We start from the raw sequence: 27,897 nt of genomic DNA, 5'->3' as shown, positions 1-27,897 counted from the left end.
GGATATTTACCATGCTTTAAATCCTCCCACCATTTTGGGTTCTGCTTCTGTGGAAATGCACTGGCCAGATAAATCACAGGGAATTTAGGCTGTGTCTCCATTTAATACAAGATGACTGCTTTTCTCTGATGATAGTGTCAGCCAGCGGGATCTTTTCTAATGGAAAAGTGGTGAGCCGATTATTTGAGTATTCCTTTTTAGGAGAGCCAAGATTCTATGTCCATTGAGACCAGAGCTCAGACTTCATTTCTTTTATCTTTAAAAATAAAATGTTTGTAGATAATTCTTTTTAAAAAGAATCAATAACCATTTATTAATCACCTACTAGGTTTAATAATTTATTTACACTGATATTAATTACTGCTTACAATAAAATGCTGAGTTAGGATTCTCTATCCATCCATCCTCACTCACTTTGCCTCTTTGATGGTTGTGATGTGTGACCAGGACTTCTGGTTGCAGTAGATTATTTATGAAGGAAAATCAAAATGAAATCCTAATGTTGCTGTTTTATTTTGGCTTAAAATCAAATTGTGTAAGAATGGCAACTGCTTCCCTGCTGTTGGTATCTCCCCATTTTGAGAGACTACCAGCTCTCTAGAGCTGTTTGGGGACTTTCCCTCTTCTTTTTTTCTTTTCTATTACCATTTTCAATTGTAACCAATTTCTTTGCCTTTTAAACTATCTGAAGGTGTATGGGTTTTTTTTTCTTCTTCTTCTCATTTTCAGATTATTTTAAATGTCTTTTCTCTGATATGTTTTTTTTTCTCTCTCTCTCACCCATCAGTGTAACTTGTAGTTCACTAAGTTTCCGCCCATGTGACTTCCAGCTTGAGTTCTCCATTATTATTTTTTTTAACCAGAAACCACAAGTGAGAAAGCAAGCCCCAAAAAGTGAGCGAGTATGTCACTGCTAGGTGCAGTGTCTCCAGGCCGCAGAGAGAAAAGGACCTTGGGGTCTAGAAGTGCATGGTGGGCAAGAAAGAAGAAGAACCCTACGAAGGTGGTGGGCTGGTGACCTAGGGAGTGTTTCAGAAAGGCAGGTTAGTGCCGGAGAGCCCAAAGGGAAGCTGATGAAGCTTGCCCAGCCCCTGGAGATTTCAGCCATGCCCCATAGTTCTGACAGCAGTGACTCTAGCTTCAGCCGTTCACCTCCACCCAGCAATAAACAGGTAAGGCTTCTTTTTTCCTTCATCACCCACCCCGACTGCCAGCCCTTGGTCCTCCCTTCCTGGTAGAGCCTCTCGGGAGGCTGCTGTCCGAAAACCATGGCTCAGTGGTCAAGGACGGAGTATAAGCCAAAGAGCCTCAGCTTGGAACTTGGGATTGGTCTCCCAGAAGCACCTGGCCCAGGGACCCTCAGCCCATCACTCTACCAATGTCCCTCTCCTTTTCTCTTCCTCCACACCCTCCTGGTCTCTGCCCCATAAAGCTTTCTAGGAAGGAAATAGAATGAATGAGGAGATGGTGAATCAAAGAGTTTTGTTCTAGTCAGAGGGAAACACTCTTATGCTACAAAAAATTTATTCTTAATAGGAGAGCAAGCTATGGCTAATAAGAATGATGATGATGAGCTAATATTTATAGGGTCCTACTAGGTGCTAGATTCGTACTGAGATCTTTATAAATATTATTTCATTTGCTAATAATAACAGCTTAACATATTTGAGGATCACAGAATTCTTATAATAATCCTATGAAATAGGATAAGTTCTTTTCAGTTTTATTTTTTAAATATGGACATAAATTGTAAAAAAAAAAAAAAAAGTCCTTCTGCTCTTGCAGACTAGCAACTCCTTTGAAATGTGTAATTTTAGAGAATTGCTGGTGAGGACTGAGAAATTAAATGACTCACGTGGAGTCATTCATCTAGTAAGTATGAGACCGGGTCTTTCTGATTCCATTGCTAGCTCTTGATTTGCTCCTTGTTTCTCTCAAGTATTATTATTAGCCGCGTTTTGCAGAAGAGGAAACTGGGACTCAGCGTTTAAATGTTTTGCTGACCCGTATTCTCAGGCCTAAAAAAATAGCTTAGACCTAAGTCTTCTGACCTAATATCCAATGTGTTTTGCCCATACTATGCTATTTCAGGCTGCTAAATTGAAGCTTACACTGGAAAACTTAAGTCAAAGTATGAAACAGGGATGATCCAAGAGGATGTAATTTTGGCACACAAAAAAAGCAACTAAAAACCAAAACAGAATCTATAGGGCTGAGGAAGATAATGGCTATGAGGGCTGTGGTTTGGGAAATTCTGAAGAGCATTATGAGGAGCTGACCTGCCATGGGTGAGGAGAAAGGAGATACAGCTACTGCTGCAACTTATCTACTGCATTGGATAAGACTGGGCTGGGAGTCATGGGAAGGGATGTGAGGGAGGGTTCTAGAGAGTTTGAAGGGAGATTCTTGGGATAACCCAACAACTCACCTCCAGTCCTGGGAGATTAAAGTCTGTCCAGAAGCTTCCGGCTTTCTGATAGGTCTTACTTTAAGAACCAAAGCACTGCTTCCCTGAACCTGCCTGCTCACCACATCCCTTGACTTTTTTTCTGTAAAGGGGAATGGTTCTGGCCTAGTCAACCACCTATGGTGCAATCGTTTTTAATTTTCTTCCCTGTTCTTATGACTTAAAGATCATATATTTCATTAGTACTATTTTGGGGGTAGGGTGAGTAGATTTTCCATATTTCATGTCTATAGGTATATAGAATAATAATTAATAATAACATTTATAATAAATAATAATAAATATAACTCACATTAGTGTGTTGATTTGAGGACTAGAAAACATTTTCTTCACAACTTTAGGACTTAGTAACTTAGAGAATACACATTTTGTAAATATGCATGCTGAACCTGGAACCAGCCAACAGCCCTGGCTTTGACACTAGCTGTATAGATTAGGCAATGAATGTAACTCCTAAACTTCAGTTTCTTCATCTGTAAAATGGTTATAAACTTGCAATCCTTGCCCACATCTGTCTCTCTGTCTCTCTTAGGCAAATGGGATTAAGTGACTTGTTCACGGTCACACAGCTAATAAGTATTAAACTATTAATTGAATTAAATAAATAAGAATTAAATGTCAGAAGCCACATATCTTTTTGAGAAACATTGTGCCATGGTAGAGAGTCTCAGAACCAGGAAAGTATGGGTTTAAGTCCTTTCTCTGACACCTACTGGCTAGAAGATCCTAAGTAAATTTAGTCTAGTAAAGCCTTCATTGACCCTCTAAGATTAGAAGTTGCAGAAAAGGTGCTGATTTGCATTGATAGAGGGAATTTCCTTATCAGAGAGTTCCCCATGCCAGAAAATCACCAGTCCAGTCCTCTGTATCCTTTAGAGAAATGGAGCTTCCCCTCCTATCTGATCTGAATCTTCTGGCTTTGCTTTTCTGAGAAGTATTTAAAAGGTCTTTATCTGAGAAATTGTCTATAAAATTCTTCCCCCACCCCAATTTTCTGCTTCTGATCTTGCGCACAAAATCCTTTTAAGGTAATGTAATTGGAATTAGCCATTTTGCACCTTGACTCTCTTGATTATTAATAAATTCATAGATATTGAAATAGGCTGGTGCTATAATAATAAGACTATTCTCCCAGCCTTTTTCTTGGTAATAACAAAGTTCCTTTCCATATCATGTCACTCTGGCCTATGAGGTACCCTGTAGGCAGGGGTTCTCAAACTACGGCCCACAGGCCAGATGCAGCCACTGAGGACGTTTATGTGGCCCGCTGGTTATGGCAAATGGGCTGAGGGGCGGAGACAGAGTGAGGTTCTGTTTTTACTATAGTCCGACCCTCTCACAGCTTGAGGGACAGTGAACTGGCCCTTATTTAAAAAGTTTGAGGACCACTGTTAGAGTATGGGGCCTCCCTATCCCCTCTGGAACGGGATGTATCATAGTAAATAAAGATTGCCTGGAAGACCTGTCATAATGGAAAGAGTCTAGTTAAAAGAACTGAGTTCAAATTCTGACGGTGAATGACTTTAGCTGGTCACTTTTCTTTTAGCTTCAGGTTTCTCCACTACAAAAGTCTTACATTGTAGTGTGGAGGTAACCCTGCTTTGATCAGTGATCTGCTTTATTTCTGACCAAGGCTCATTTGCCCCTCAGACAGCCTGATGGTTTCCTGTTCCCAGGGACTGATTCTTTTGGTGGGAGCCATAGTGCAGACATATAATTTCTATTCCTACTGAAGCTCAGAATTCCCAGTCTGAAGCAATCCACTAGCCTCGGCCTTTCAAGTAGCACTAGCACACCTGGTTGAGTTTACCCATTTTACAGATGAGTAAACTGGGTTCTAAAGAGTTTAAATGACTTGTACAAGATCATGTTAGAGAACCGAGATTCAAATCCAGATCTTCGAAATTTTGTGCCCTGGGCCATGTGACCTATATTATCTAGGAAAGGATAATTCTTTCAGTTCTTCACATGCATCAATGCAATAACATTTCAGTTTATTTGATTCTCTCATTTAGATGGGAGAAGACACCCACAGGCTCAGAATACAAAGCATGTACATTTTGGTGGGAGAGGCGGATGATAATGAAAGAGTTTTGAAATCGGGGGTTCTGTCCCTGGAAATCAACATCAGAACACAAAAGTGGCAATTTCGAGTAAAATTAAAAGCATGGGGAACCAGGGATGGGAAGATAAAAGTGGACCGGGACAACAAAAGGAAGGTCAGAGACTTTCAGAGACAACTTTAACAGTTTTGCTCAGACTGGCTCAATGGAGTGTCTCATTCTAGATAAATTGTAAACGAGAGAAACTAATTTACAGTAATTCAAGATATACCTATATTTGCATATAGGAATATCTTAATTATTGATATATGTAGGAATATCTTGAACTATTGAAAATATATATTTTTTAAATTGACTTTTCTACTCATATGTGTTAGAGTTTGCAAAAGCCTTTATATATATATATATATATATATATATATTTTTTTTTTTTTTTTTTTTTTTTTTCATTATATCACATTAACCTAACAGTGGGAATTCCATAGAAAGGGGGAAGGATTCTCAGTCTAGCATTTGGAAAAGTGCTAGGGACTCAGTAGGTGAATTAATCAGATGAGTTAATGCAGAAAGCCCAAAGTAACCATTGCTATCTTCTCTACTTCTCAGGATTCCTCAGATGATGTGAGGAAAGTTCAGAGAAGGGAGAAAAACCGTATTGCAGCTCAGAAGAGTCGACAAAGGCAGACACAAAAAGCAGACACATTACATTTGGTGAGTGTTTTTAGCCCATTGACATCCCTTAAATTCTAGTGATTACTATTTTCTTTCTCTTCTAATCCTCTCTGATTTCCTTCAAATCTCAATTCAAGGACCACTTTTGCAAGTAGCCCTTGAAAGTAGTCAGGGATATGCTAGGAAATGTTTAACAATCATCTATCCTAAAAGTCACAGTACACTTTTAAAAAAATTATTATTTATTTTTATTTTTTAATAATAGTTTTCTATTTTTCAAAATATATGCAAGATAGTTTTCAAAATCCACCCTTGCAAAACCTTGTGTTCCAAAATTTTCTCCCCCTCTCCCCCCTTCCCCTAGACAGCAAGCTATCCAATATAGATTAAATGTTCTTTTAGACATATTTTTGCAAAAAAAAAAAAAAAATCAGATTAAAAAGAAAAAAAAAAACATTTGAGAAAAAACCCATAAGCAAACAAACCAACAATAAAAAAAATTTCACATAAAAAATGTGAAAATACTATGCTTTGATCCACATTTAATCTCCATAGTTCTCTCTGGATGCAGATGGCTCTTTCTATCACAAATCTATTGGAATTGCCTTCTTTCACTTCGTTGTTGAAAAGAGCAAAGTCCACCATAGTTTATCATCACATAATCTTGTTACTATGATCAATGTTCTCTTGGTTCTACTCACTTTACTTACTATTAGTTTATGTAAGTCTTTCCAGACTTTTCTGAAATCAGTCTGCCCATCATTTCATATGGAACAATAATATTCCATTACATTCACATACCATAAATTATTCAGTCATTCCACAGCTGATGGGCATCCACTCAGTTTCCAGTTCCTTGCCATTATAAAAAAAGGCTGCTACAAACATTTCCTTCCCTTTTTAATGATCTCTTTGGGATGTAGACCCTGTAGAAACACTGCTGCATCACAGTTTTGTGGCCCTTTGGGAGTAATTCCAAATTGCTGTCTAGAATGCACACCTTTGTGTTTAATCTTAAACTTAAATTTAATTATTAACATCATCTGCATTGCTTTCTTAATTTTAAGCAATCACTAAATCAAGTCTTTATTTGTAACATTTATCAATTTCTGAGATATAAATGCTTGCACTGAACGTGTAATAATTGGCCTTGTAGCTCATTCCATCATCCCCCTGAGACCCAGTTCTCTGTAACTTAGCTCTTATTTCTGAGGAGTTTATTTTTATTTATTATGTTTGGAAATAGTTGTTTGCCTGTTGTCTTCCCCCATTAAATTGTGAATTCCGTGGGAGCAGGAATTGTTTTTTTTTTCCTTTCTTTGTCTCCTCAGTACTTAGAATAGTACATATTTAGCACACAGTAGTTGCTTAACAAATGCTTTTGAATTGACAAGCATTTATCATATATGTGTGTGTATATATGTATATATATATATATAATACATACATTTGTATTTATGTATGTATATGTATTTTTACATATGTATATCTCATCTTGTATAACTATATCTAGCCCCATAAATATAGAGATGGAAATTGTTATCTATATCTATATAGAGATAGATTCTCCCCCCTGGTATGGGGTAGGAGATTTTAAAAATTACTGTTAATTTTTTAAAAAATTATTTATTTTGAAAAAATATATCTATATATATTCATCCATATAACTAGCTTTATGTAGGTCTATCTATTTCTCAATCTATATAGATATGTGCTATATTTTCATTTGAATCTTCTGAAAACACAACAATCTGAAGGTACAATACCAATCCATGACCTTTTCTGACTCCTGGCACTTCATTTTTAGGGCTCAAGCTCCCACTCCAATCAATGTGCATATTTTAGGTTGTTCCCTGATTTTATTTGATCTGTGAACATATGGTTTCCCTTTAGCAGAATATAAACTCCTTGAGGGGTAGGGACTGCTCAACTCATAAAGTTCAGCTTTTAAAAGCAAGGCTGGATTGTTGAACTGGAGCCTGCTTACAGGTGGCTCGGCTATAATGAAATTAGTCTGCCATGAACTTGAGATAACAGTTTAGAAGGACTACCTTTATTATGGGATTGAAAAGAATGAGATGCTGTGGTGGGGTTAGATCAGCGGCTCAAATACACTGAGGAAATGTAGAGCCCCTCACTCAGAGAATCATCTAGTTAGAACTCAGATTATTTCCTTGAACTAGGTCAAATAGTTTTTATGCTTCTTGATGATGCATAGGAGTGGGTCTTCTGCTCTATACACATGAAGTCCACTTTGAGGCAGAATGCTCACCAGCCACGCAGGACTCCTGATAACATTTTTGTGGGCAATTATCTGGTCCCGGCTTTGGAAAACTATTACCACTTGCTTGGTTCTGCCATCTTTTGCTCTTCTCTTTGTTACTCTCTTCATTTAATTTTCATCCATATGTTCTGAAAGCGACATAGTGGTATTTTGGAGAAAACATTGGTTTTGGAGTCCAGTGAGTTTGAATTCTAGCAGAAAAAGGAGAGCATTTCTGAAGAGTAAACAAGTTTTTTGCTGTAAAAAATTTTTAGATAGAAAGATGTTTACTAAAGCTTAATAATCCAAGTAAGTGCACTGGACACACAGATGAAAGCAAACAACCAGTATCTACCCTCAGAAAACTTGCCTTCTAATGAGGGGAGATCACACATAAAAGAGGACTGGAAAGGAGGTAGGGGTGGGAAAGGTGCCCAGAATGGGGCATGGTGAGGAAATTGTGGGTAGAGCTGAAGAGGAAGGAAGAAATGAATTGTGAACCTTTTGCATTTGCCCCATCCTTTTTGTGTCAGAAGACAGGCATTTAGGATTCTTTATTAGAACTTTTTTTTTTCATTTTTTTTTTATTAAAGCTTTTTGTTTTTCAAAACATATGCATGGACAATTCCTCAACATTAGCCCTTGTGTCTTAAAATTTTCTCGAGACAAATGTTATACCCCAGATATGAGCAAATTATCCAGAAGAACTCTAGCAATCTTGCTTTTGCTTTCCTTTCTTTTTATCTGGTAGCCAAGTAGAAAAGTGGACAAATTGCTAGACCTGAAGTCAGAAAAACTTAAGTTCAAATCCAGTCTGCCTCAGTTTCCTTAATTGTAAAGTGGGGATAATATCATCTTCCTCTCAGAGTTTGTTATGAAGATTAAATGAAATAAGATTTATAAAGCATTTAGTATGGCCTGGTACTTAATCGGTGCTTATTATATTCCTTTTTGTTTCCACTTCTTTTCTACTACAAAAATGCTGCAGGAAATATTTTGGTGTGTATATGTATGAGCTATGAAATAGAACTCTTTGACTTCCGTGGGTTATGTCATGTAGTGGGATTTCTGGATCAGGCATAGGTTAAACTAACTGGGAAATTCTTGATAAGTAGAATGAATATTCCCAAATAGATCTTAATCATTTTCTTGGCATAATTCCAAATTGTATTCTAGGTATTCACAGATTTTTAGTTAGAATGGAATAATACTTATATCTAAGAGCTCATTGAGTCCTATACACCTCCTTTTATGTATAAGGAAATTGAGATCTTAGAGGCATCAAAGTTAAGTCCAGGATAATGGCAAACCCAATTTTATGACTTCAAGACTAGTGGCTTTTTCATAACCCCACAGTCTCCCTTCATGCTATCCAAATTTGCTTTCTACTTATCCCTGAATCTTAAGCATTGACTCCAACATCTGCCTGACATTTCATCTGTTTGAATTTTCAAACTAAATGTTCCAAATTCTCTGAAATTGAATAATCTTTCTTTTGATTGTAGCAGTGTTGATAAATCAAACTTTAATGGGAGATAGGAAATATGCCCAAGTGCTTGAGTCAAAAAAAAAAAAATCAGTTTATTTTTAATACCATAAATAATAGTCGCTTTTGCAAGTATATTTATTTCTCTTTTGGTCATTGCATGGCAAAATCAGGAATGTAATAAAAGTTCTAGTTTTTTGATGTCCCCCTCATCCCTGTCCTCTTTTTAAGAGTTTCCCAAAGTATTGTCTAGGTATTTATTCCACTTGATAATACATGACACAATCCAGTGTTTAGATTCAGATATTTTAAGGAGTGTACATATTGATTGTGCTCAAATAAATTCTTTGCTTTTTCTCTCCTGTCACCTACACAACAACCTGCCCCCTCTTCTTTCTTGTCCATTTTTCTTCCATAAAAATGGAATGAAAAGAATTCCCCATTTAGAGTGATACCTTGTGGGTTTAATACCTGGATTTGCCACCTAGCATATCATGTAACTTTTCTGGGCATCAGTTTCCTTATCTATAAATGAAGAAGTTGGATAAGGTGACCACTAAGTCCTTTCCAGTTCTAAATCTATGAAAATGTCATAATTCAGAAAAATGATTTGGAAATGTTATGTTGTGAAAGATACATATCAGATATAACTTTTCTCATCTGATATTTTGGTTATTTGGGAAATTGGCATCCTGAAGCAGCCATTTTTTCCCCTCCTTAATAAGATGGCCAGATTTGTAAGGTCAAGACTTATAATTTTTGCCATTAGTCAATAGAAACTAAATACTTTAACCACTCCTCTGGGACATTTCCACTTTATTTTAGATAATGTCTATTTCATACCATAGTATTCTTTAGTTCCCAGATAAAATAAAAACCTTTTTAGCAGACCACAAGTTCAATTTAAGCCAAAGAAAACATAATCACAGGGTGCCCAAAATAAGCAGACGGTCCAGGACTAGGATGATAACAATACTCCTTTATTCTCCTCTCATCAAATTATATCTAAAATATATGTTAAGACTAGATATGACATTTTAGGAAGGATATTGCTAGAGTAAGTCCAGAGAAAGGTGAACAAAATGACAAGGTGCTTTTGAGAGCTTTCGTGCTTCATGAAGATTAGTGGAAGAAACTACAAATGTTTAGCTTGAAATAAAGTAGATTAAAGGAAATAGGGGGATGGAGAAATCATAGCTCTTTTCAAATGCTTGAAGAGACACCACATAAAAGGGGGATTAGATTTATTCGGGTTAGCCCCTAATGACTGAATAAGGAATAATTGAAGAAAGCTGAAGAGAGCTGAAGAGATTTAGGCCAGAATGAGGGGAAAACTTCCTAATAAATAGGAGCTGCTCAAAAGGGCTTCCTCATGAGTGGGTTCCCTCTCACTTAGAAGTTTTAGGTGAAAGATAGACTAACATAGGAAGTATATTGTAGTGGGATTTCTGGATCAGGCATAGGTTAAACTAACAGGGAAATTCTTGATAAGTAGAATGAATATTCCCAAATAGATTATGATAGGTTATGATTTCTTTCCAGCTATTTATTCCTTGCCTTCAGTGGTTCAGTTATCTGAAAATATCATAAGTGTTTTCATGTGATAATGAAACTGTATATTGGTGTATCTCTTATTGGCTCTAGTTCAGAATTCTTTAAGAATAAAAAATAAGCTCAGAAAAAAAAAAAAAAACCAAAACATTTCTGTAGCAAGAAGACAAGATAATGGTTGAAATATGACTTCCAAAGCTGGTGAATATTTTTATGATAGTAAAAGTTTATAACATTTAAACTATAATTAGATCATATTTTTTAAACAGATGGTATTTATTGGAGGGGAAGTGTGATAAACCAGAGTATGGAATCAGGACACCAGATTTCAAGTCACAATCTTGGCCCCTAAAATCTATGTAACTGAAGGAAATCATTTAATCTCCCTAAACCCTAGTCTTCCCATCTGTAAAATGTATAATAATGCTTTTGTTATTTATCTTAAAAGATTCTTGTGAACATTTTTTATAAAATTTATACTTGAAACATGGCGTAAGTAAGAAACTTTCCTTCTTACCTTGACCTTCAAAGGAAGCAATGCCCTTCCTCTACTCAGACTGGGTCTCTAGATAGATCAAATGTTTATTTTATTTGCTGTGATTTTTCTCCCTTGTTTCTACACAGTAAATAAAATCAAGATCAAACCTTTTCAAAATGTCATCTACTTGCTAATTTTTTGCTATTTACTATCTGCATAACTGTGGGTAAGTAACCTTTTTTTAAGCCTTGTTATCTCATTGGTAAAAAAAAAAAAAGGGGGGGGGTCTCTGCCTCACAAAGTTATGAAGCTCAAATGATGGCTAGTCAATTAATCCTGTTTGCCTCAGTTTCCTTACCTGTAAAATTTGCTGGAGAAGGAAATGGCAAACCATTCTAGTATCTTTGCCAAGAAAACCACAAACAGGGTCATGAAGAATCAGACATGATTGAAACACCAGAACAACAACTATATCAATAATTATGTGATAGCAAATTCCATGAAATCAAAGAGGAAGGTTATTGTTAACTATTTGGGTTCCTCCTTCATCCATGTTTTCTATTATATTTTATTTTTAATTTATCAAATAAAACAAGTATTTCTAAAACGTAGAACAAAAAAAAAAAAGATGGTTGCACATGAAACTGCAAGTATATTATGTACAACTTGCTATTTCTTTTAAATATATAATAGTTATCATATACCATTTTTCTTTTTTTTCTTCCCTCTCCCCTACCCTTGCTTCCTAGAGATAGTTACCTTTAAACACTAATATGTGTTTATGTATATCTACATATATATATATATATATATATGTAGATATACATACACACACATACGTAAAAATCATTCTATTTGTTACTTCTTTTGGATGCATATTTTCTTGCATAGGTCCTCTGTAGTTAAATTTAGTATTTACATTAGTCAGAATGATTTAGTCACTCAAAATTTTTGTTAAAACTATTGCTATTATTATATACAACATTCTCTTCATTCTGCTCATTTCACTCTTCCTTATTTTGTGAATTTCTATCTATGTTTTCTAAAATCAACAAGCTTCATCATTTCTTATAGCACAATAGTATTCCATCATGACCATATACCACAACTTATTCAACCATTCCCCAACTGATGGGCATCCCAACAATTTCCAATTTTTTGCCACCCCAAAGATAAGCTGCTACAAACATTTTAGAACATATAGGTCCTTTTTTCTCTTTCCCTAATCATCTCTGCAAATAGTGATGTTGCTGGATCAAATAAATGTTGACTTAATGGTTTACAGTTAGATTTTCAATAATTATCATTTGTTTATCATCTACTTGCCCTCTTAATTTATGATATCTGTTCCAGACAGAGAGCTTGCACATAATCAATGTCCTTGTCATTTTGATCTTTCTTTGCTTTTTCAGAATTACTTGACTTTACAAATAATGTTTTGGAAAACATCCTTTTGTCCCATAATGTGGCCAAGCTACTTGTCAACAGACTAGTGTGGTTTTAGAAGCAACTGACTCAGTGAAGCTGGTTTCAAATGTGTAGAATAACTGTTTCCCTGTCCTAGCCACCAAGACGTTGATTTTCTAATTCCAAATCCTTGGTGGTGTAACAGTTTCTCCTCAGTTTCATCTGCGGTCACAAATAACAAATCTTATGTTTTTCACTGCATTAATGTAATCTCAGTATTTTCAGATTATTAAGTGGCTTTCTCTAGGGAAAGTGGTTCCATCATCATTATCAATAGCTAGTCCTTATGCGACTTTCTAAAAATTCAGCCCTGCTGTTTTCAGATCAGAACAGTAAATTTGCCTTTTCATCTATTATGCTATCTATATTATCCAAAACAAAACAGTATAAATGTCAACTGCCACAGAGAAATTGGGTTAGGTAATTTCCACCCCCATCTGCCACTGTGATCCTAAACATTTAACCATAACATTTTAATCATCTATCACTTAGACATCTTTTTTTGTTATTGTTGTTTATCTTTTTTTAACCTTATGAATTTGAAAAACATCAACAAATATGAATACTTCCTTAAACAAAAGAGATTAGAGAAAGAGGACTGAATATAATATTGTGAATATCTCTTAGGTATATTTCACTTTAAAAATGAAAATTTAAATTTAATAATAAAAATTATTAAAAATGAATTATTAAATTTAAACTTTAAATTTATTAAATGTTAGATTTGTTCCCCAAATGCCTTAATTGAGTATAGCCCCTTCTGAACTTTCTTACGTTCTCTTCTATGTATTTTTATATGTTTGATTGATATTCTTTTCTTCTTTTTTTTTTTTTTTTTTTAATAAAATTATACAGTACTGGGCATTTACTATGGTGATGTAATTGGTATAAACTCTTTCTCCCCACCATGGCCCATAAACAACTCTGACACACCTTCCCATTTCCTACAGTACTTACAGAATCCAGGGGAATGTGGTCTCAACCATATAGCACATGTGGCAGAGAGATAACTCACAGCTAGCTACTGGATATCCTCTTGATCAAGTCCTCAACATGTTCTCTTTAGCTATATGGTAGCTTGTAGAATATTGAATATACCTTTCTTCATTACTCAGTTGGTCACTGGTATCCAATAAGTGCATTGTTATCTTCCATAATCACTTTAGAGACAGTGTTAGGACGCTAGTGAAAAGTCTAAATCCCCCAAAGTCCACAAGGGAACCAAGGGAATGGGTGCAGGAGCAAACCAAGATACCATAGTTCCAGAATGATTAATTGGGTTAACAGTTCCACCAACAATGCATTAATGTGCCTGTTCTCTAACCTTGGTCATTTTCTCTTTTTATCATCTTTGCCGATATGAAGGGTATGAGGTAGAACTTTAGAATTTGCTTTAATTTGCATTTCTACCATTATTAGTAATTTAGAGCATTTTTTCATATGGTTTTAATAGCTTGCATTTCTCCTTTTGAGAACAATCTGCTCATACACTTTGACAGTTTATCTATTAAGAGAAAGGCTGTTCTTACATATTTGTATTGATTCATTATATGTTAGCTATAAGATTTTTATCAGAAGAACGTTTTGCAAAGATTTTCCCCAAGATAATTATTTCCTTTCTAAATCTAACTGCATTGTTTTATTTTTATAAACAATTTTTTTTTTAAAATAAAATTGTTCGTTTTTTATCTCCCATGCTCCTTATCCCTTGTTTGGCTGTCAGTTCTTTCTCTCTGTAGAGTTGTGAAAAATGTCTCTTTTTCTACTCCCCTAATTTTTTATGATATAGCTTTTTGTATGTACATCATGAATCCATTTAGAACTTATTAAAACATTTGATAAAAGATGTTGTTCTAAACTTAATTTCTACTAAACCACTTTCTAATGTTCCTAGTAATTTCTGGTGAATAGTGATGCCTTGTTCTTGGAGTTGCAGCCTTTGGATGTACTAAACTATGCTATCATGTTCAATTGCTTCTGGGTTTTGTGTGCCTAATTTCTTCAATATTCCTATTTTTTAACTCATACTGAATGATTTTGATTTTCTAGTACAGTTAGATATTTGACACTATCTTTCTTCCCAAATTTTCTATTTTTTTTCCTCTTCATATTCTTGAACTTTCATTTTTCTGTGTGATTTTGGTTATTATATTTTCTTATTCCATCTTTTAGTATGGTACTTAATCTGTAAATTAACTTAGTATTGTCACTTTTATTATATTAATCATAATTCTTTCATAATTTGTTTTTTGTACCTGACAATTAATGAGTGTCCACAGAGACCATTACAGTCTACTCAGTGCTGATAGGAAGAACCAAAACTAAACCAACTATTTTTATCTTGGGTCAAATTGAATTTCAATTATTCCAATTTTATCAACATCAAAAGAGGAAGCCTGGCAGAGTGGATAGAGAACCAGCCTTGGAAACAGGACTATCTGTATTCAAGTTTTACCTCTGACAAATTCTGATGTCGGAATCTTGGGCGAATCTTAAACTCTTGCTGTCAGGCAACCCTCTAAAATGGATAATGGTTAAGGATGGATTCCTATTTGTATCCATGAAAGAAATATCCATAGCTGGAATTTCCCAAACTGATGAAATTACAAACATGTCCCTTCCCCAACAAAAAAAATAATATGAATGGATTCTTATTTACGTAGAATCATTACTAGAAATTCTGGTGCCTTGTTGTTCAGTCGTTTTTCACTCATGTCCAACTCTTCGTGACCACATTTGGGGTTTTCTTGATAGAGATAATGGACTGGTTTGCCATTTCCTTCTCCAGCTCATTTTACAGATGAGGAACTGAGACAAACAGTTAAGTGTCTCGCCTAGAATCACACAACTAGCAGTGTCTGAGGTCAGTTTTGAACTCTGGTGCTCAGACAAAACACATAACACATGCCTGGAATAAGGAGAGGCAAAAAAAGTCTCAATTTCAGTATTTGGGGGAGGATACCTCAAGATCCAATAAGAGCAGAGAATCCAGTGTTCAATGAGTTTATTTCTGGTAAATCAACATTTAGAGGGATAAAGCAGGGCCAAGCTGGGTGGGGAAGAGGCCAAATGGGGAGCAGCAATCTACAAAGAAGGGGAAGAGACCTTGCCTTCTGATAGTTTCCTGCTCATGCACCAGACCCCAGTTATACTAATTTAATTTTTCTTGCTAACTTGTCGATAAGATCAAGTATTTCTACCTGCTGTAGTGAAAGGCTTCCTCTACATTTTGGCATAAAATGGGATGCAATGTGAGATTTAAAATGAATCTCTCAGAAACAGAAGAAATTTAATTGGCAAAGATCTTACTTTCCTAGGATACTCTACAATAATCCTAATAACATCATATATGCTTAGAATATTTTTTCCAGGGATTTATCTAGTTAACAATTTTTGTTTTAAGTTTTTCAAAAAGAGTAAACAGTGTGAAATGAAAATTCATGGTTTTACATTGAATCCTCTTTTTATGTTGTGCCGAGTATTTGGAACTGTTCTTCTAAAAAATATTTTTATATCTAAGCTCAAAATTTATTTTAAAAATTTAAATTGTTCTTGCTTTAAATACATTTTGTGTTATCAGTTTGGTTTATTTTTTGTTTTGGATTCTGAGATTAAACTCTTTACTGAACAATCTATTTTAGAGTTCAGTTGAGACAGCAATTAAGAAGAATTCAGAACTATCTTCACCATTTATTTATCCCTAAGTTACCCATAGTATGGAGTAAGTTCTAGTTTCATTGGATAGATCCCTTCTTTAAACAGCACTCTCCTTATTTCTCTTCCACAGTGGATTTCTTTTCTTGTTTTTCTTGGGGACTTTCTAGCTGGGTCTTATACATTACATTTATTTTTAGGGGGTTTATATCTCTCCCCTGGATTTCTTAGGTAGGCATGAAATTTTACTCAAGCTGTTCACTTTACTGATAAGAAAGTTGAAATCTAGGGAAGGGAAGTGACTTGCTGTTCTACTTAGGTAAGGGTTGAACCATCAGTAGAACCCACTTCCCCTGAGTCTCAGCTTACTGCGTCTCTTTTGCAGACGTGTTTCGTGTTTCCCTTCTCTGAATATAGAACACTCAGATAATTATAGTTCATATTTATACATAGCATCTCAAGGTTTGCAAAGTCACATATTTAACTTTGTTCTGAGGTTTGCAAAGTTACATGTATCACTCTGTAAGCTCGGGACACGATAGTCTCTGAACTCTCTATAAACTAATCCCCATCACCTACACATACAGACTTTCTCTCCTACACATCCTTGTTCTGCATTCTGGAACTGCAGTGCCTTGCAAGAAAGGGCTACGTTGACTGGGTAGCACTCGGTGTTTTGAAAAGGAGTTCTGGGAGGCTGAGTGTAGGTGACTGTGACTGGTTTGCAAGATGATCTGGGTTTGCTTTACCTCACAAAGCAGGAGGAGACATAATCTAACTCATAGGATCCTCATGACAATCCTGATGCTATTATTATCCCCATAATGAAGACTTACTTAATGAATGACTTATTAAAACCACATAGCCAGTAAGTTCTAAAATAATTAAGTAAATGCTAAAATCAAGACAGGCAGGATTTGTGTTTTCTGTCTTTTAAATCAAGTTTACTGTCTAACATGGTACTATCTCTTGAGGCTTTCTTTGAATGTAATTTTTTCTTTAGAGTTTTCCTACATCGGTTGTATATGATCTGGGAAGGATTCCAGCTTAGAGTATACACAATTTTGTGACACAAGCAAACATATAAACTCTATTTAAAGTCACATCCCATAATCTGGGGCCATCTCCAATCATCCTAATCAATATTTTGCCAATAAACCCAACTGGTTTCAGAAGCAGGAGTGAAGCTGCTGATTTTGCATTGCTCTCCCTCATTTCAATCCAATTCACTTTCACATCATGGCAACAGCATAGTGATGTCCTCTTAGAGAATAAAGGACAAAGGGGCAGTTAGATGGCTCAGTAGATACAGAGTTAAGAGGATTTGAATTGAAATCCAGTCTTAGACACTTAATACTTCCTAGCTGTGGGACCCGGGACAAGTCACTTTTCCTCAATTGTCTTGCCAACAAATTAAAGAGAGAATGAAATTGAAAAAACAGCACATTCCATGCCAGCCACCTAGAATTGCATAATGTTTATCATAAAGAGAATGGGCAAAGGAAGTGCAGGGACTGATACCACTACAAAACAAACCAAACAATTCTATAAATTAATGTCCTGCTGATGGCAGCTCAAGATCAACATCTTTGAAGAGCATACTTTAGAAGTTCAAAACTTTGTAGATCTCATCTCAATATAAGACATGTTCAGATAATATTAGTCTGAGGTCACAGCTTCTGCTTTATTAAGGAAATATTTTTATGAAGCTGTCTTTGGTTGTAACTTCTTGAAAGTTTTTTGGTATCTTGTTAGATGGCTTGGTGGATAAATTTTATTTTGTTGTTGTTGTAGCACCATTTTAGTTGTATCCTATTCTTTGTGACCCGCCTTTGGGTTTTTCTTGGCAAACACACTGGAATGGTTTGCCATTTCTTTCTCAAGGAAATCAAGGCACTCAGGCTTAAGTGACTTGCCCAGAATCACACAGTTAATAATTGTCTTAAGGTAGAATTTGAACTTGGATCTTCCCAATTCCAGGCCCAGCACTTTATCTACTGTGTCACCTTAAGCTTAGCAGTATTTTACCTGGCTTCCCTTACAGTGGTGACTAACCTTTCCTCATTGTAAAAAATGGGAATAGAAAGTAAAGAACATGAGATCAGCTTTCATTATACTTTGTTGTTTGTCTTTCATTCTCTTTTTGGGAGGAAGGAGGGAGAGCAAGATAATTCAGTCACAAGGCTATTCAGCCTTAAGTGTCTGAGATCACATTCGAACTTAGGTCCTTTTGACTTCAGGGTGGGTGCTCTATCCACTGTACCACCTAGCTGCCCCTTGTCCTTCATTCTCAAAGAGGACCATGACATTAGGGACATGATGCTATGACCTGCAAGTGAATTGGATTTAAGTGTGGATGAGCTGTCCAAAGTATTTTACTAGTAAGGAAATAGAAACCTGGTCAACAAGTTAGCAAAAATTTTAAAGTGAATTCTATGTACCAAGTACTATGGGAAGAGCTGGAGATAGAAAAGCAAAACAAAAACAAAACCCCACCAAATAATGACTGGCCCTGCCCTCAAGGAGCTTCCAGTCTAATGTGTAAGACTACATGCAAATAACTAGGCACAAATAAGATTACGCAGAATAAAATAGAGATAATCGTAGCTGGAAGGCTCTAAAGGGGACTGAAAAAGGTAAGATTTTATGGCTTGAAGGAAGCCAAGGAATTCTGAGATATGAAATGAGTATTGCCTTCTGTGTAACCTGCAATATTTATCATACTTTAAATTGACACATTTCACAGGTCAACAAACATGAATTTTCTATTTTCTCATTGTATTCAGTAATTCCTTGATCTTCTTTTCCTGTCTTTTTTCAAATTCCAACTAAAGTCCCATTTTCTTTTCCAATTTTTTTGTGATCTCTCCTAATTCTAATCCCTTCCCTGTCAACTATTCCTATTTAATTTGTATATAGATTATATGTATATATTTGTTTGCTTGTCACTTACCTTTTAGATTGTAAACTCTTTGAGGGTAGGGACTTTACAGCCCCAGTGCTCAGCATGCTGTCTGACACAATAGGCATTTAATAAAAAGTTTTTCCATTCCATTTAAATTTTCTCAGGTTTTTTTTTGTAGGTTTTTTGGCTTTGTAGTAAGCAGTCAGGGACTGTATTATTTTAGGTATCTGAATATCCTCCATTGTTAGGCCCTGGACTGCTTCACACTTAGGACATAGAGTACATTTAAGAGAGTACCAAAGTGCTAATGTTTGTTTGTTTGTTTTTTTAATTCAACCAAGAGGCCATATATTTGATCTTCCAAAATGGAACTTAGGCCCTTAGTAGTGAAAATTTTATGTAATACCTCATTCTGGAACAGGAGTCTCTAGTTTTTGACTAACATAAAAAAAGGATTTGCATTCCTTTCCTTTTTATTTTTTCATAAAATTAGAATCTTTTTTTTTTTTAATTATGAAGAATGTTGAGATATATGATAAACCACAAAATGTCCTAAAAGTCTTATTGCATTATTAAGTGATTTAAGTTTAATTTTAAGTTGTTAAATCTTAAAATTGGATTATGATTTGGGGGACATTCTGTATGGGAATATCTACACTCCTCTTCCTTGTAGTTTATAAAACCCTTCACTACTCATGATCTGGGGCAACTAGGTGATACAATGGAATGGAGCATCAAGCTTGGAGTAAGGAAGATCTGAGTAGTTATGAGACCCTGGGCTAGTGATTTAACCTCTGTTTATTTGCCTCAGTTCTTCATCTGTAAAATAGACTGGAAAAGGAAATGGCAAACTATCTTTGCCAAGAAAATCCCATGAACAAGTTCATGGGGGTCACATAGAATAGACACAACTGGACAATTGAACAACAATAACAACAACCAATGACTTAATTCACACAAAATTCAGCAAACCCTTATTAACTTAGAATGATTATAGGGAAAAGGGGGCATAAATTAATGTAAGATCTGAGTTACAAAACCATTTTTAAAGATGGCATCATCGTTTTTCTAGTCACCGATCTGAAAATTAGGAAAGCTAAATTTCCCCCCCCACACTTTTCAATGACATTTTATTTTTCCAAATACATGTGAAGATAGTTTTCAACATTCATTTTTGTAAAACTTTGTGTTCCAAATTTTTCTCCCTCCCTTCCTCACATTCCCCCTCTCTAAGACAGCAAGCAATATAATATAGGTTAAATATATGCTATCCTTTTACCCATATAGGAAATCTAACTAAATTCTTGATCCACCCACTTCTGGCTTACCTAGCTTTATAAGACTTTGAGTGTTATAAGACTTTATAAGACTTCCTTGGTCCTCAGTTACCCAATCTATAAAATTAGGGAATTGGACTGAAGTTTCAATTCAGCAAGTATTTATTTAGTTCCTCAAGTGTTCAAGGTACTGTGCTAAGCCTCTGGGATACAGAGAAAAAAAAAATCAGATAACTCCTGCTTCTAAGGATTCAGATTCTGTTTAAATAATCTCTGAGGTCTCTTCCAGTTCTAATGTTTATGAATAATCACTTGAAATCATTCCATTAAAGATTGCCTAACAAATGAGTCTCCTTTTAAAAAATAGATGACTCATACTAATGAGCCATTAATTTTTTTTTAATCAAATAGTTTAAGTACTTAAATGATTGGTTTTCTCAATTGAATCAAACTTGTCTCCTGAAATCTTTTTCATCTTTTTCATACCTAATTTGCTTAGGCAATCATTTCTTCACACATAGTGTCATTTAGCTCATCCCTGGATGAATTTTGGCTGTTATTGAGATCTTTGATATAGGAACCCAAGCTTCTTATATCTAAGCAGTTTAGCAAGTGTTCTACACCTTATGGTCTTAGAAAGTGGTCTAGAGCTCTGAAAGTTAAGTCACTTGCCAAAGGTCATACTGGAAGTGTGTATGTATCCAGTATGTATCTGAAGCATGAAGATCTTCATGACCAGCTCTCTATTATATTATGCTTCTAATCTCAGATGCATTATTTTTTAAAATAATTTTTTCTGGTATCTCTTACAGCTTATTATTTAATGGTAAAAATACTATTTTTGTTTTATTTAATTTTTTTTTAATTAGGGCAATAACAGTTCAGCTATGAAGGGAGGCAGCTTATTTTAAAATTATTTATTTTTAATTTATGGGATGAAACAAGCATTTCCCTTAAATAATAAACTGCTGACATATTACTCTAAGATTTACATAGCTAGCTATTCTAACCCTGCCAAGAAATAAGTCTTCATTTAAACTTAAGTAAACACTCCAAAGATTTAAAAAAAATCTTTTGCTGCAATTATTTACTCAACCTTTTAAAATGTTTACAATTGGCTCTATTATGGATAACTCTCCTAGTATGGCTCCAATAAAATCACTCTGCCAGGAACCAAGGAACAGGCTGCAAGAATCTCAAGACTCCTGACCTTGAAGTCAACATTAAGCTATTACCACTAAGGGCCCAACTGATGGGTGCTAGAGGACACTAGTCCCCAGTCTGTGTAGACCAAGATTCTTTCAGAGATAGGGTGTTCTGTTTAAAGCCTAATTCACTGCTTTTTATTCCTATGACTTTAGGCTAAAGTTCTCCTTGAAAAGTGAGAGGTTCAGAAAGATTTTGTTTTCAGGTCTGGAGAAATAGTTGTTGCCCCCTTCTCACCCACCCACCAATGGAAAACTCATTGAATATGGACAAAAGACCTTGATTTGAAACCCATTTGTGTGTCTACTCCTTGTAGTTGTGGCTCATACTTCAGAACAGGGACAAATGAAGGGTTTGGATTAGAGCAATGAATAAGGTGTTTTTTGTTTGTTTTAAAATATTAATACAGGCATTTACTATTCCTTACTCTATCCCCTTTCACTCAATAATTATATAAAAGGAAAACCAAACCCTCCATAATAAATATTCATGGTCCATTAAAATAAATTTCACCAGTAGCCATATGCAAAAATGCACATCTTATTTTGCATCTTAATACCATCACCTTTCAGGCAGGAGATAGTATGCCTTTTTTGAGGAACACTTCAAGTTCATCTCTGACTCTGATTTCTTGGAGGAAAGTAAGGTGTAAGAAGATTAGAAAGATGTGAAGAAGCCAGGTTTTAAAGGGCTTTAAAAGCCAAACAAGATTTTATATTTGATCCTGAAGGCAATAGGTAGCTGTTAGAATGTATTGAATAGGAGAAATATATCCATATTAGTAATAGATTAAGCACAGTTTTATCTTTTAGATAAAAAGAGACTTTTAGAAGTACGTATTCTTATTGAGTCATTTTCAGTTCCAACTTTTGGCAAAGATACTAGAGTACTACAATGATTTGCCATTTCCTTCTCCAGCTATTTTTACAGGTTTGGAAACTGAGGCAAAGGGTTAAATGACTTGCTAATAAATACCTGAGGCCAGATTTGAAACCTCCTGCTTTATCTACTGCACCACCTAGCTGCCCTAATGTTGCATTTTTAAAAAGAGAATAAATGTACAGAAATGCAAAGTAGATTTTAAAGAAATGGAGATAAGCTTTGGAAAAGATTCACATTTTCCCTGAGGGGAGGAGGAAGAGGAGGAATGTCATTGTGGTCATTCTTGGCAAATAGAAAGAGTTCTAGTTTTTTTCTATTGCTTCTGGTGGCCCTGCACAGTTCATCTATAGATTTTTCTCATCACTCTCCACTAGAGAGTGGGAAGGGATTCATTATAAAATACTTACTAAGTGCTTACAATGTGCCTAGTGTGGTACTAGGGCCTGAGACAAAGTCTCAGAATGTGTGTAGCCCAGTAGCCCTCTTGCTTCTAAGGTCACTTTAGATCAGGAACAATATCAATGGACTCAGCAAGCTCTTTGCCTCCACACACATCATTTGCCTTCAATCCTTCTTATTTAGTTAATAAGCATTTATATAAATCATGTTCCACTCACTGTGCTAAGCACTGGGGATATGCAAAAAAGCAAAAGCCAATCTTTTTTTTATAATCTTCTAGGAGAAACAACATGTAAACAAATATATAAAAAACAAACTACATACAGGATAAATAGAAAATAATTAGCTGAGGGAAGACACTAGAATTAAGTGAAGTTAGTATAGAATTCCAGTAAAAGATAGTGACCTCAAACCCCCATCTATAGGATTTTAGCTGAGTCTTAAAGCAAACCAGACTGGTCAATAGGCAGAGTTAAGGAGTGACAGCCTTGAAAATGGCTAGAGTGGAGAGGTATTATTTAAGGAACAGGTCATGGAATCCAAAGTATGTATGAAGTAAAGTGTAAAAAGATTGGAAAGATAGAAAATGGACAGATTATAAATAATTTTGAATGCCAGAAAAAGCATTTTATAATCAATACTGGGATACCGAGTCAATAGAGTTTATTGAGTAGGGGTATGACATGATCCAACTGTATTTTTAGGAAAATCACATTAGTGGTTAATTGGAGCATGGATCAGAGTACAGCAAGACTTCAGGGAGACAGACCACCAGCAGACTATTACAATAGTCCAGGCGTGAGATCATCTGGACCAGAGTGGAGTAGCAGTGTTAGAGAAAATAAAAGGGCTTATTTGAGAGACATCGAAAAGGTGCAATCAACAGATTTTGGCAACAGATTGGATATGGGAAGTGAGAGATTGTGAGGAATCTCAGTCTGAGCATCTGGGAGGATGCTGCTGCCCTGTAGAGCAATAGAGAAGATAAGGAGGAGGAGGGTTTATCAGGAAAATAGTAAGTTCTGCTTTGGATGTATAGCTATCTCTTCCACACTGTAATTTTTCCTATTGTAGTTTTGATATATTGAAGGTCAGCATAAGAAATTAGATGGGAATTTTGAGGGAGTTTCATGGAAGCCATAGATGACATGGCCTTCAAAGGCCGGTAGATGATGAAAAAAGAGTTTAGAAATCAGAAATGCACAAAATATATGATTCATTTATTAACATATTGTTTGAGACCATAAATATACCCAAGTTTTACACTGTAAACACTCTATAACAGAAAAGGAAAAAAAATTCAGAGTTCCTTGTATGAAGAAAGAAGGAAAAAATTTTCTGTAGATTTTCCAGATAATGGGGGATAGTGTAGGGGATCATGCCCCTAATCCCAGGGATGTGGAAGGGATGATTGTTCTGAGTTTAAAATAGCTACTAGACATCTAGTTGGAAATGTTGATTGGAGGTCAACAGAGAGTTGAGAGATTAGGTCAGGATAAATAGATTTGAAAATTATAATATAGAGATTGCAATTAAATCCATGGGAGCTGATGAGGGAAAAGAAAACAGCCCAGGACAGAACCCTGAGGATACTTATGGTCAGAAGACATAATTAGGATGAGGATCCAGGAAAGGAAACAGAGAAGGAACAGTTAGACAGCTAAGAGGAGAACCAAGACAGAATGGTATCCCAAAACCCCGAGGAAAGAGAGTATCTAGGAGAAGGGGATTAATAGTGTCAAAAGCTATAGAGGTCAAAGGGAACTGAGAAAAGGTCATTGGATTTGGCAACTAAGAGATCCTTTGTTACTGAAGAGAGCAGTTTTCCTGGAATATTAGGGTCAGAAACCAAATTGTAAGCAGATAAGAAGAGAGAAAAATGTTTGTAGTCAGGGAGCCACTGAATTATGTTGAGTGGGACATGATGAAATTTATACTTTAGGAAAATCATTTAGGCAGCTGAGTGAAGGATGATTATCTATCCTATCCGCTTAAGGGCTCAGGATGGATTAGAGTGGGAAGAAATTTGAGGTAAGAAGCCCAACTAGGAAACTACTGCAATATTCTGTGAGCCTATGACTCCATGAGGAGAGATAGGATCTATCAAATTTGTGTGTTTTGGAAACTGCTACTTTTAGTGTAGTTGTTGGGGAAATAAGAAAGGTTTTGTCCTAATTTTATTACTTCTTTCCACACATGGTCAAAGTGGATTCCTCATTTTACTCTGGTCACATCTGACCTCCAGGCTTTATTCCTATCATTCTCTCCATTTAGTATTTCCTCTGTTGAAATGTCACCCACCAATCTTCAAAGCCAGGCTAACTGCTGTCATCCCAAGAACTGATTCTGCCCAGTGAGGAGGCATTCCTCACTATTCTTTGCCACTGCATACTGCTTTGGAGCACTTAATCTCAGATAAGAAAAGTGGTTTACAGCCTACTGAGTCCATACCTGAACAAAATTTTCTCCTCCATGAATGTGCTAACTAGTGGTCCTCCAGCCTCTGCTGAGCTCTGGTGAGGGGAAGGACAACCTTTCCTTTTTTTCCCCCCTTTCCCTCCCACCACTCTCAGTCCATTCCACTACCACAATTCATTACGATTCATTATATATTTAACTTTGTCTATCTTCCTACTACAGTAGGAATATCCCAAACACTTTTATGGTATCATCTTTAATCACTGTTTCTCGGTGCTTTAAAAAGTATTCTATACATACTGGGCTTTTAATAAATCGTTTATTGAAGTTGGTAATATTAGGCATGTTTTCCTCCTCCCTTTGTCAATATATGGTGAGACAGGATGGAGATTCTTAGATAAATGATTCTATTTATTAGAATCTTAATGAAAGGGTGCTTTCAATTTATTGACAACTGGCATAAGAAAATCCAAATAATTATTTAAGGTGTTAAGCTGTGGATCACAACCCCACCTGGGGTCTTGTAACCGAATGTGGAGGTCATAAAATTATGATTTATTAGTAGTAAATGTTTGATTTATATACCTATTTTATATATCTATATACCCAGGATCATGTAAAAATTTCTTGGGTAAAAAAGGATTGCAAGTGAAAAAAGTTTAAGGAGCCTTGGTCTAAGGCAGAAGGGGGAAAAAAGGGTTGAGCCTCCAGAGGGTAAAGTATTAATTAAATTATAAATTATATTATTTATTTATTATATTATATATTTACATAAATTTATATGTAACATATAAATATATTTATATAAATTATATATATTAAATTATATTAATAAATTATAATTATATATAATTAAGTTATAAAAATTAAATAGGAAATGTTGACTTCCCTGATGGCTGAATTGCTGGGGCAATTCTCTATCACGCAGGAATTCCTCGAATGACTCTTCACTGGGGGAAATTTCTACTTTGTTCCCAATTTGCTTATAGCTGGCTATAGGAGTAGAATGAGGTAACCTAATCCTCCACTCCTCATATGTATATGAAATTATGTTAACTTATATTTGTGTAAAGAGCAAAAATAAGAGGTGAGAGCTAAAGGACTTAGGACTCAGTCAATCTATGAGAATAATTATAATATCGTATAGTGTGTAGTGAACCCTAGAATTTTAAAACAGAGGGATAGTAAAGTTTCTAAGAGGAAAGTGTCATCCAGTGAGGGAAAATGACAGTGACCAATCTGGGAGCCTCCTGACCAGTAGGCCTGTCTTCTTTTCACCATATCTGTCTTATTGCCACATTTGCTAGTTAGATATGTTTATATTATATAATACTATATATTATGCATATTTTTATGCATATTAAGCTTTTTCTGTGCTGTCTGTTGCTCTTCATATGTCATTTGAGATGTTTGTACAATTCCCATTTAATTTCTTATAGCAGTCTGTGATATATTGAAGCTATGATGGGAAAGTTATGACATAGAAGGGATAAATGAATACAGAGAGAATCTCTTATCAAGGAGGAAAAGTCCAAACCAAAGTCCCACTTTTCCCCTGTGCTAGTAGGTCAATGTAATCATTAACTTCGGCATTTGTACCACCAATGATCAGGAAACAGTCTGGACTCTTAGGGAAGGCAGTTGTATTACACAGGAAAGCTCAGACATATCTAGATTCTAATTCATGACATGAATGCAGATCCACTAAATGCCAGAATCAATGATCTTTGACTTTGTTGTTTCTGTCTTTTAAAAATCTTTCATAGATTCACTGAATGAATATAAATTCTTTAAAGGAGCTTTCAAGACTTTCCATAATTGGATTCCAATCTACCTTCCAAATCTTATTTCTTTCTTTTATTGTGGGGAATAGTCATCTCTTTTAGCTGACTATCCTCTGGAATTCCTGCCTTTTTGATGGTAATATTTTTCTTATCTAGAATGCCCTTTCCCTCCAGGTCTATCTACCCAATTACAATCAATCCTTCAGAAATAAATGACCCTCCCTGATTTATTTATCTATTTATCTAGGCTTTTTTTTTTTTTTTTTTTTGGACTAGATATTAAAGGCCATTCTTTGCCTTGAGGCTACCTAGTCTTTTTTTTGGAGACAATTGCCCAAGGTCACACAGTTAAATCACTGAATGGGTGTTGCCTCAGTCAAACTGAGACCTGTTGAAGACCTTAGCTTAAAAACCCAAGGTCTCCCATTACATCCAGGACCATCTCCAGTCATCCTGATCTATTTCTTGCCACTGGATCCAGATGGCTCCAGAGGGGAAAGGAAAGTGACCTTGCATAGCCCTCCCTTACTTAAATCTAACTCACCGGCATGTCACAGCACCAACAATACCAGCCCTTCAGAACACAACTCAAATGTTCTGGAGCAAGGCATAGCGGAAAGACACAGTGGCTTAGGAGGCAGAGAACCTGGTTTCATTTTCAACACTATCATTTGTTACCTGTGTGACCCTGGGCAAGTCACCTCGCTAAAATTCCTTCAACTGTAAATGAAGACAGTTAAACTAATTGACAACTCTAGATCTATAAACCTGATTTTATAAAGCATTTACTATGTGCCAAGCACTTCAAAATTATTATTTCATTTGATCCTCTGAGATAGGTGCTATAGTCCCATTATTGTTATTATTATCTCCTATTATCCCCATTTCACAGATGAGGCAATTGAAGAGATCAAATGATATACCA

At 35.5% G+C, this 27,897-nt stretch overlaps 1 protein-coding gene across 1 annotated transcript in view; it reads left to right on the top strand.

The window, feature by feature from the left end:
* The first annotated feature begins 833 nt into the window (after positions 1-833).
* Positions 834-27,897, top strand: part of BATF (basic leucine zipper ATF-like transcription factor) — a 38,636-nt gene continuing 11,572 nt past the window's right edge. The window contains exons 1-2 of the mRNA XM_074289985.1: positions 834-1,172; positions 5,137-5,241. Coding sequence (XP_074146086.1) covers positions 1,074-1,172; positions 5,137-5,241 — 204 coding nt within the window. The 5' untranslated portion in view covers positions 834-1,073. The remainder of the gene's footprint in view (positions 1,173-5,136; positions 5,242-27,897) is intronic.

Source organism: Sminthopsis crassicaudata, chromosome 2 (assembly GCF_048593235.1).
Source record: "Sminthopsis crassicaudata isolate SCR6 chromosome 2, ASM4859323v1, whole genome shotgun sequence".
In the NCBI taxonomy this organism is placed as follows: domain Eukaryota; kingdom Metazoa; phylum Chordata; class Mammalia; order Dasyuromorphia; family Dasyuridae; genus Sminthopsis; species Sminthopsis crassicaudata.
This window is presented reverse-complemented; position numbering and strand designations above follow the sequence as displayed.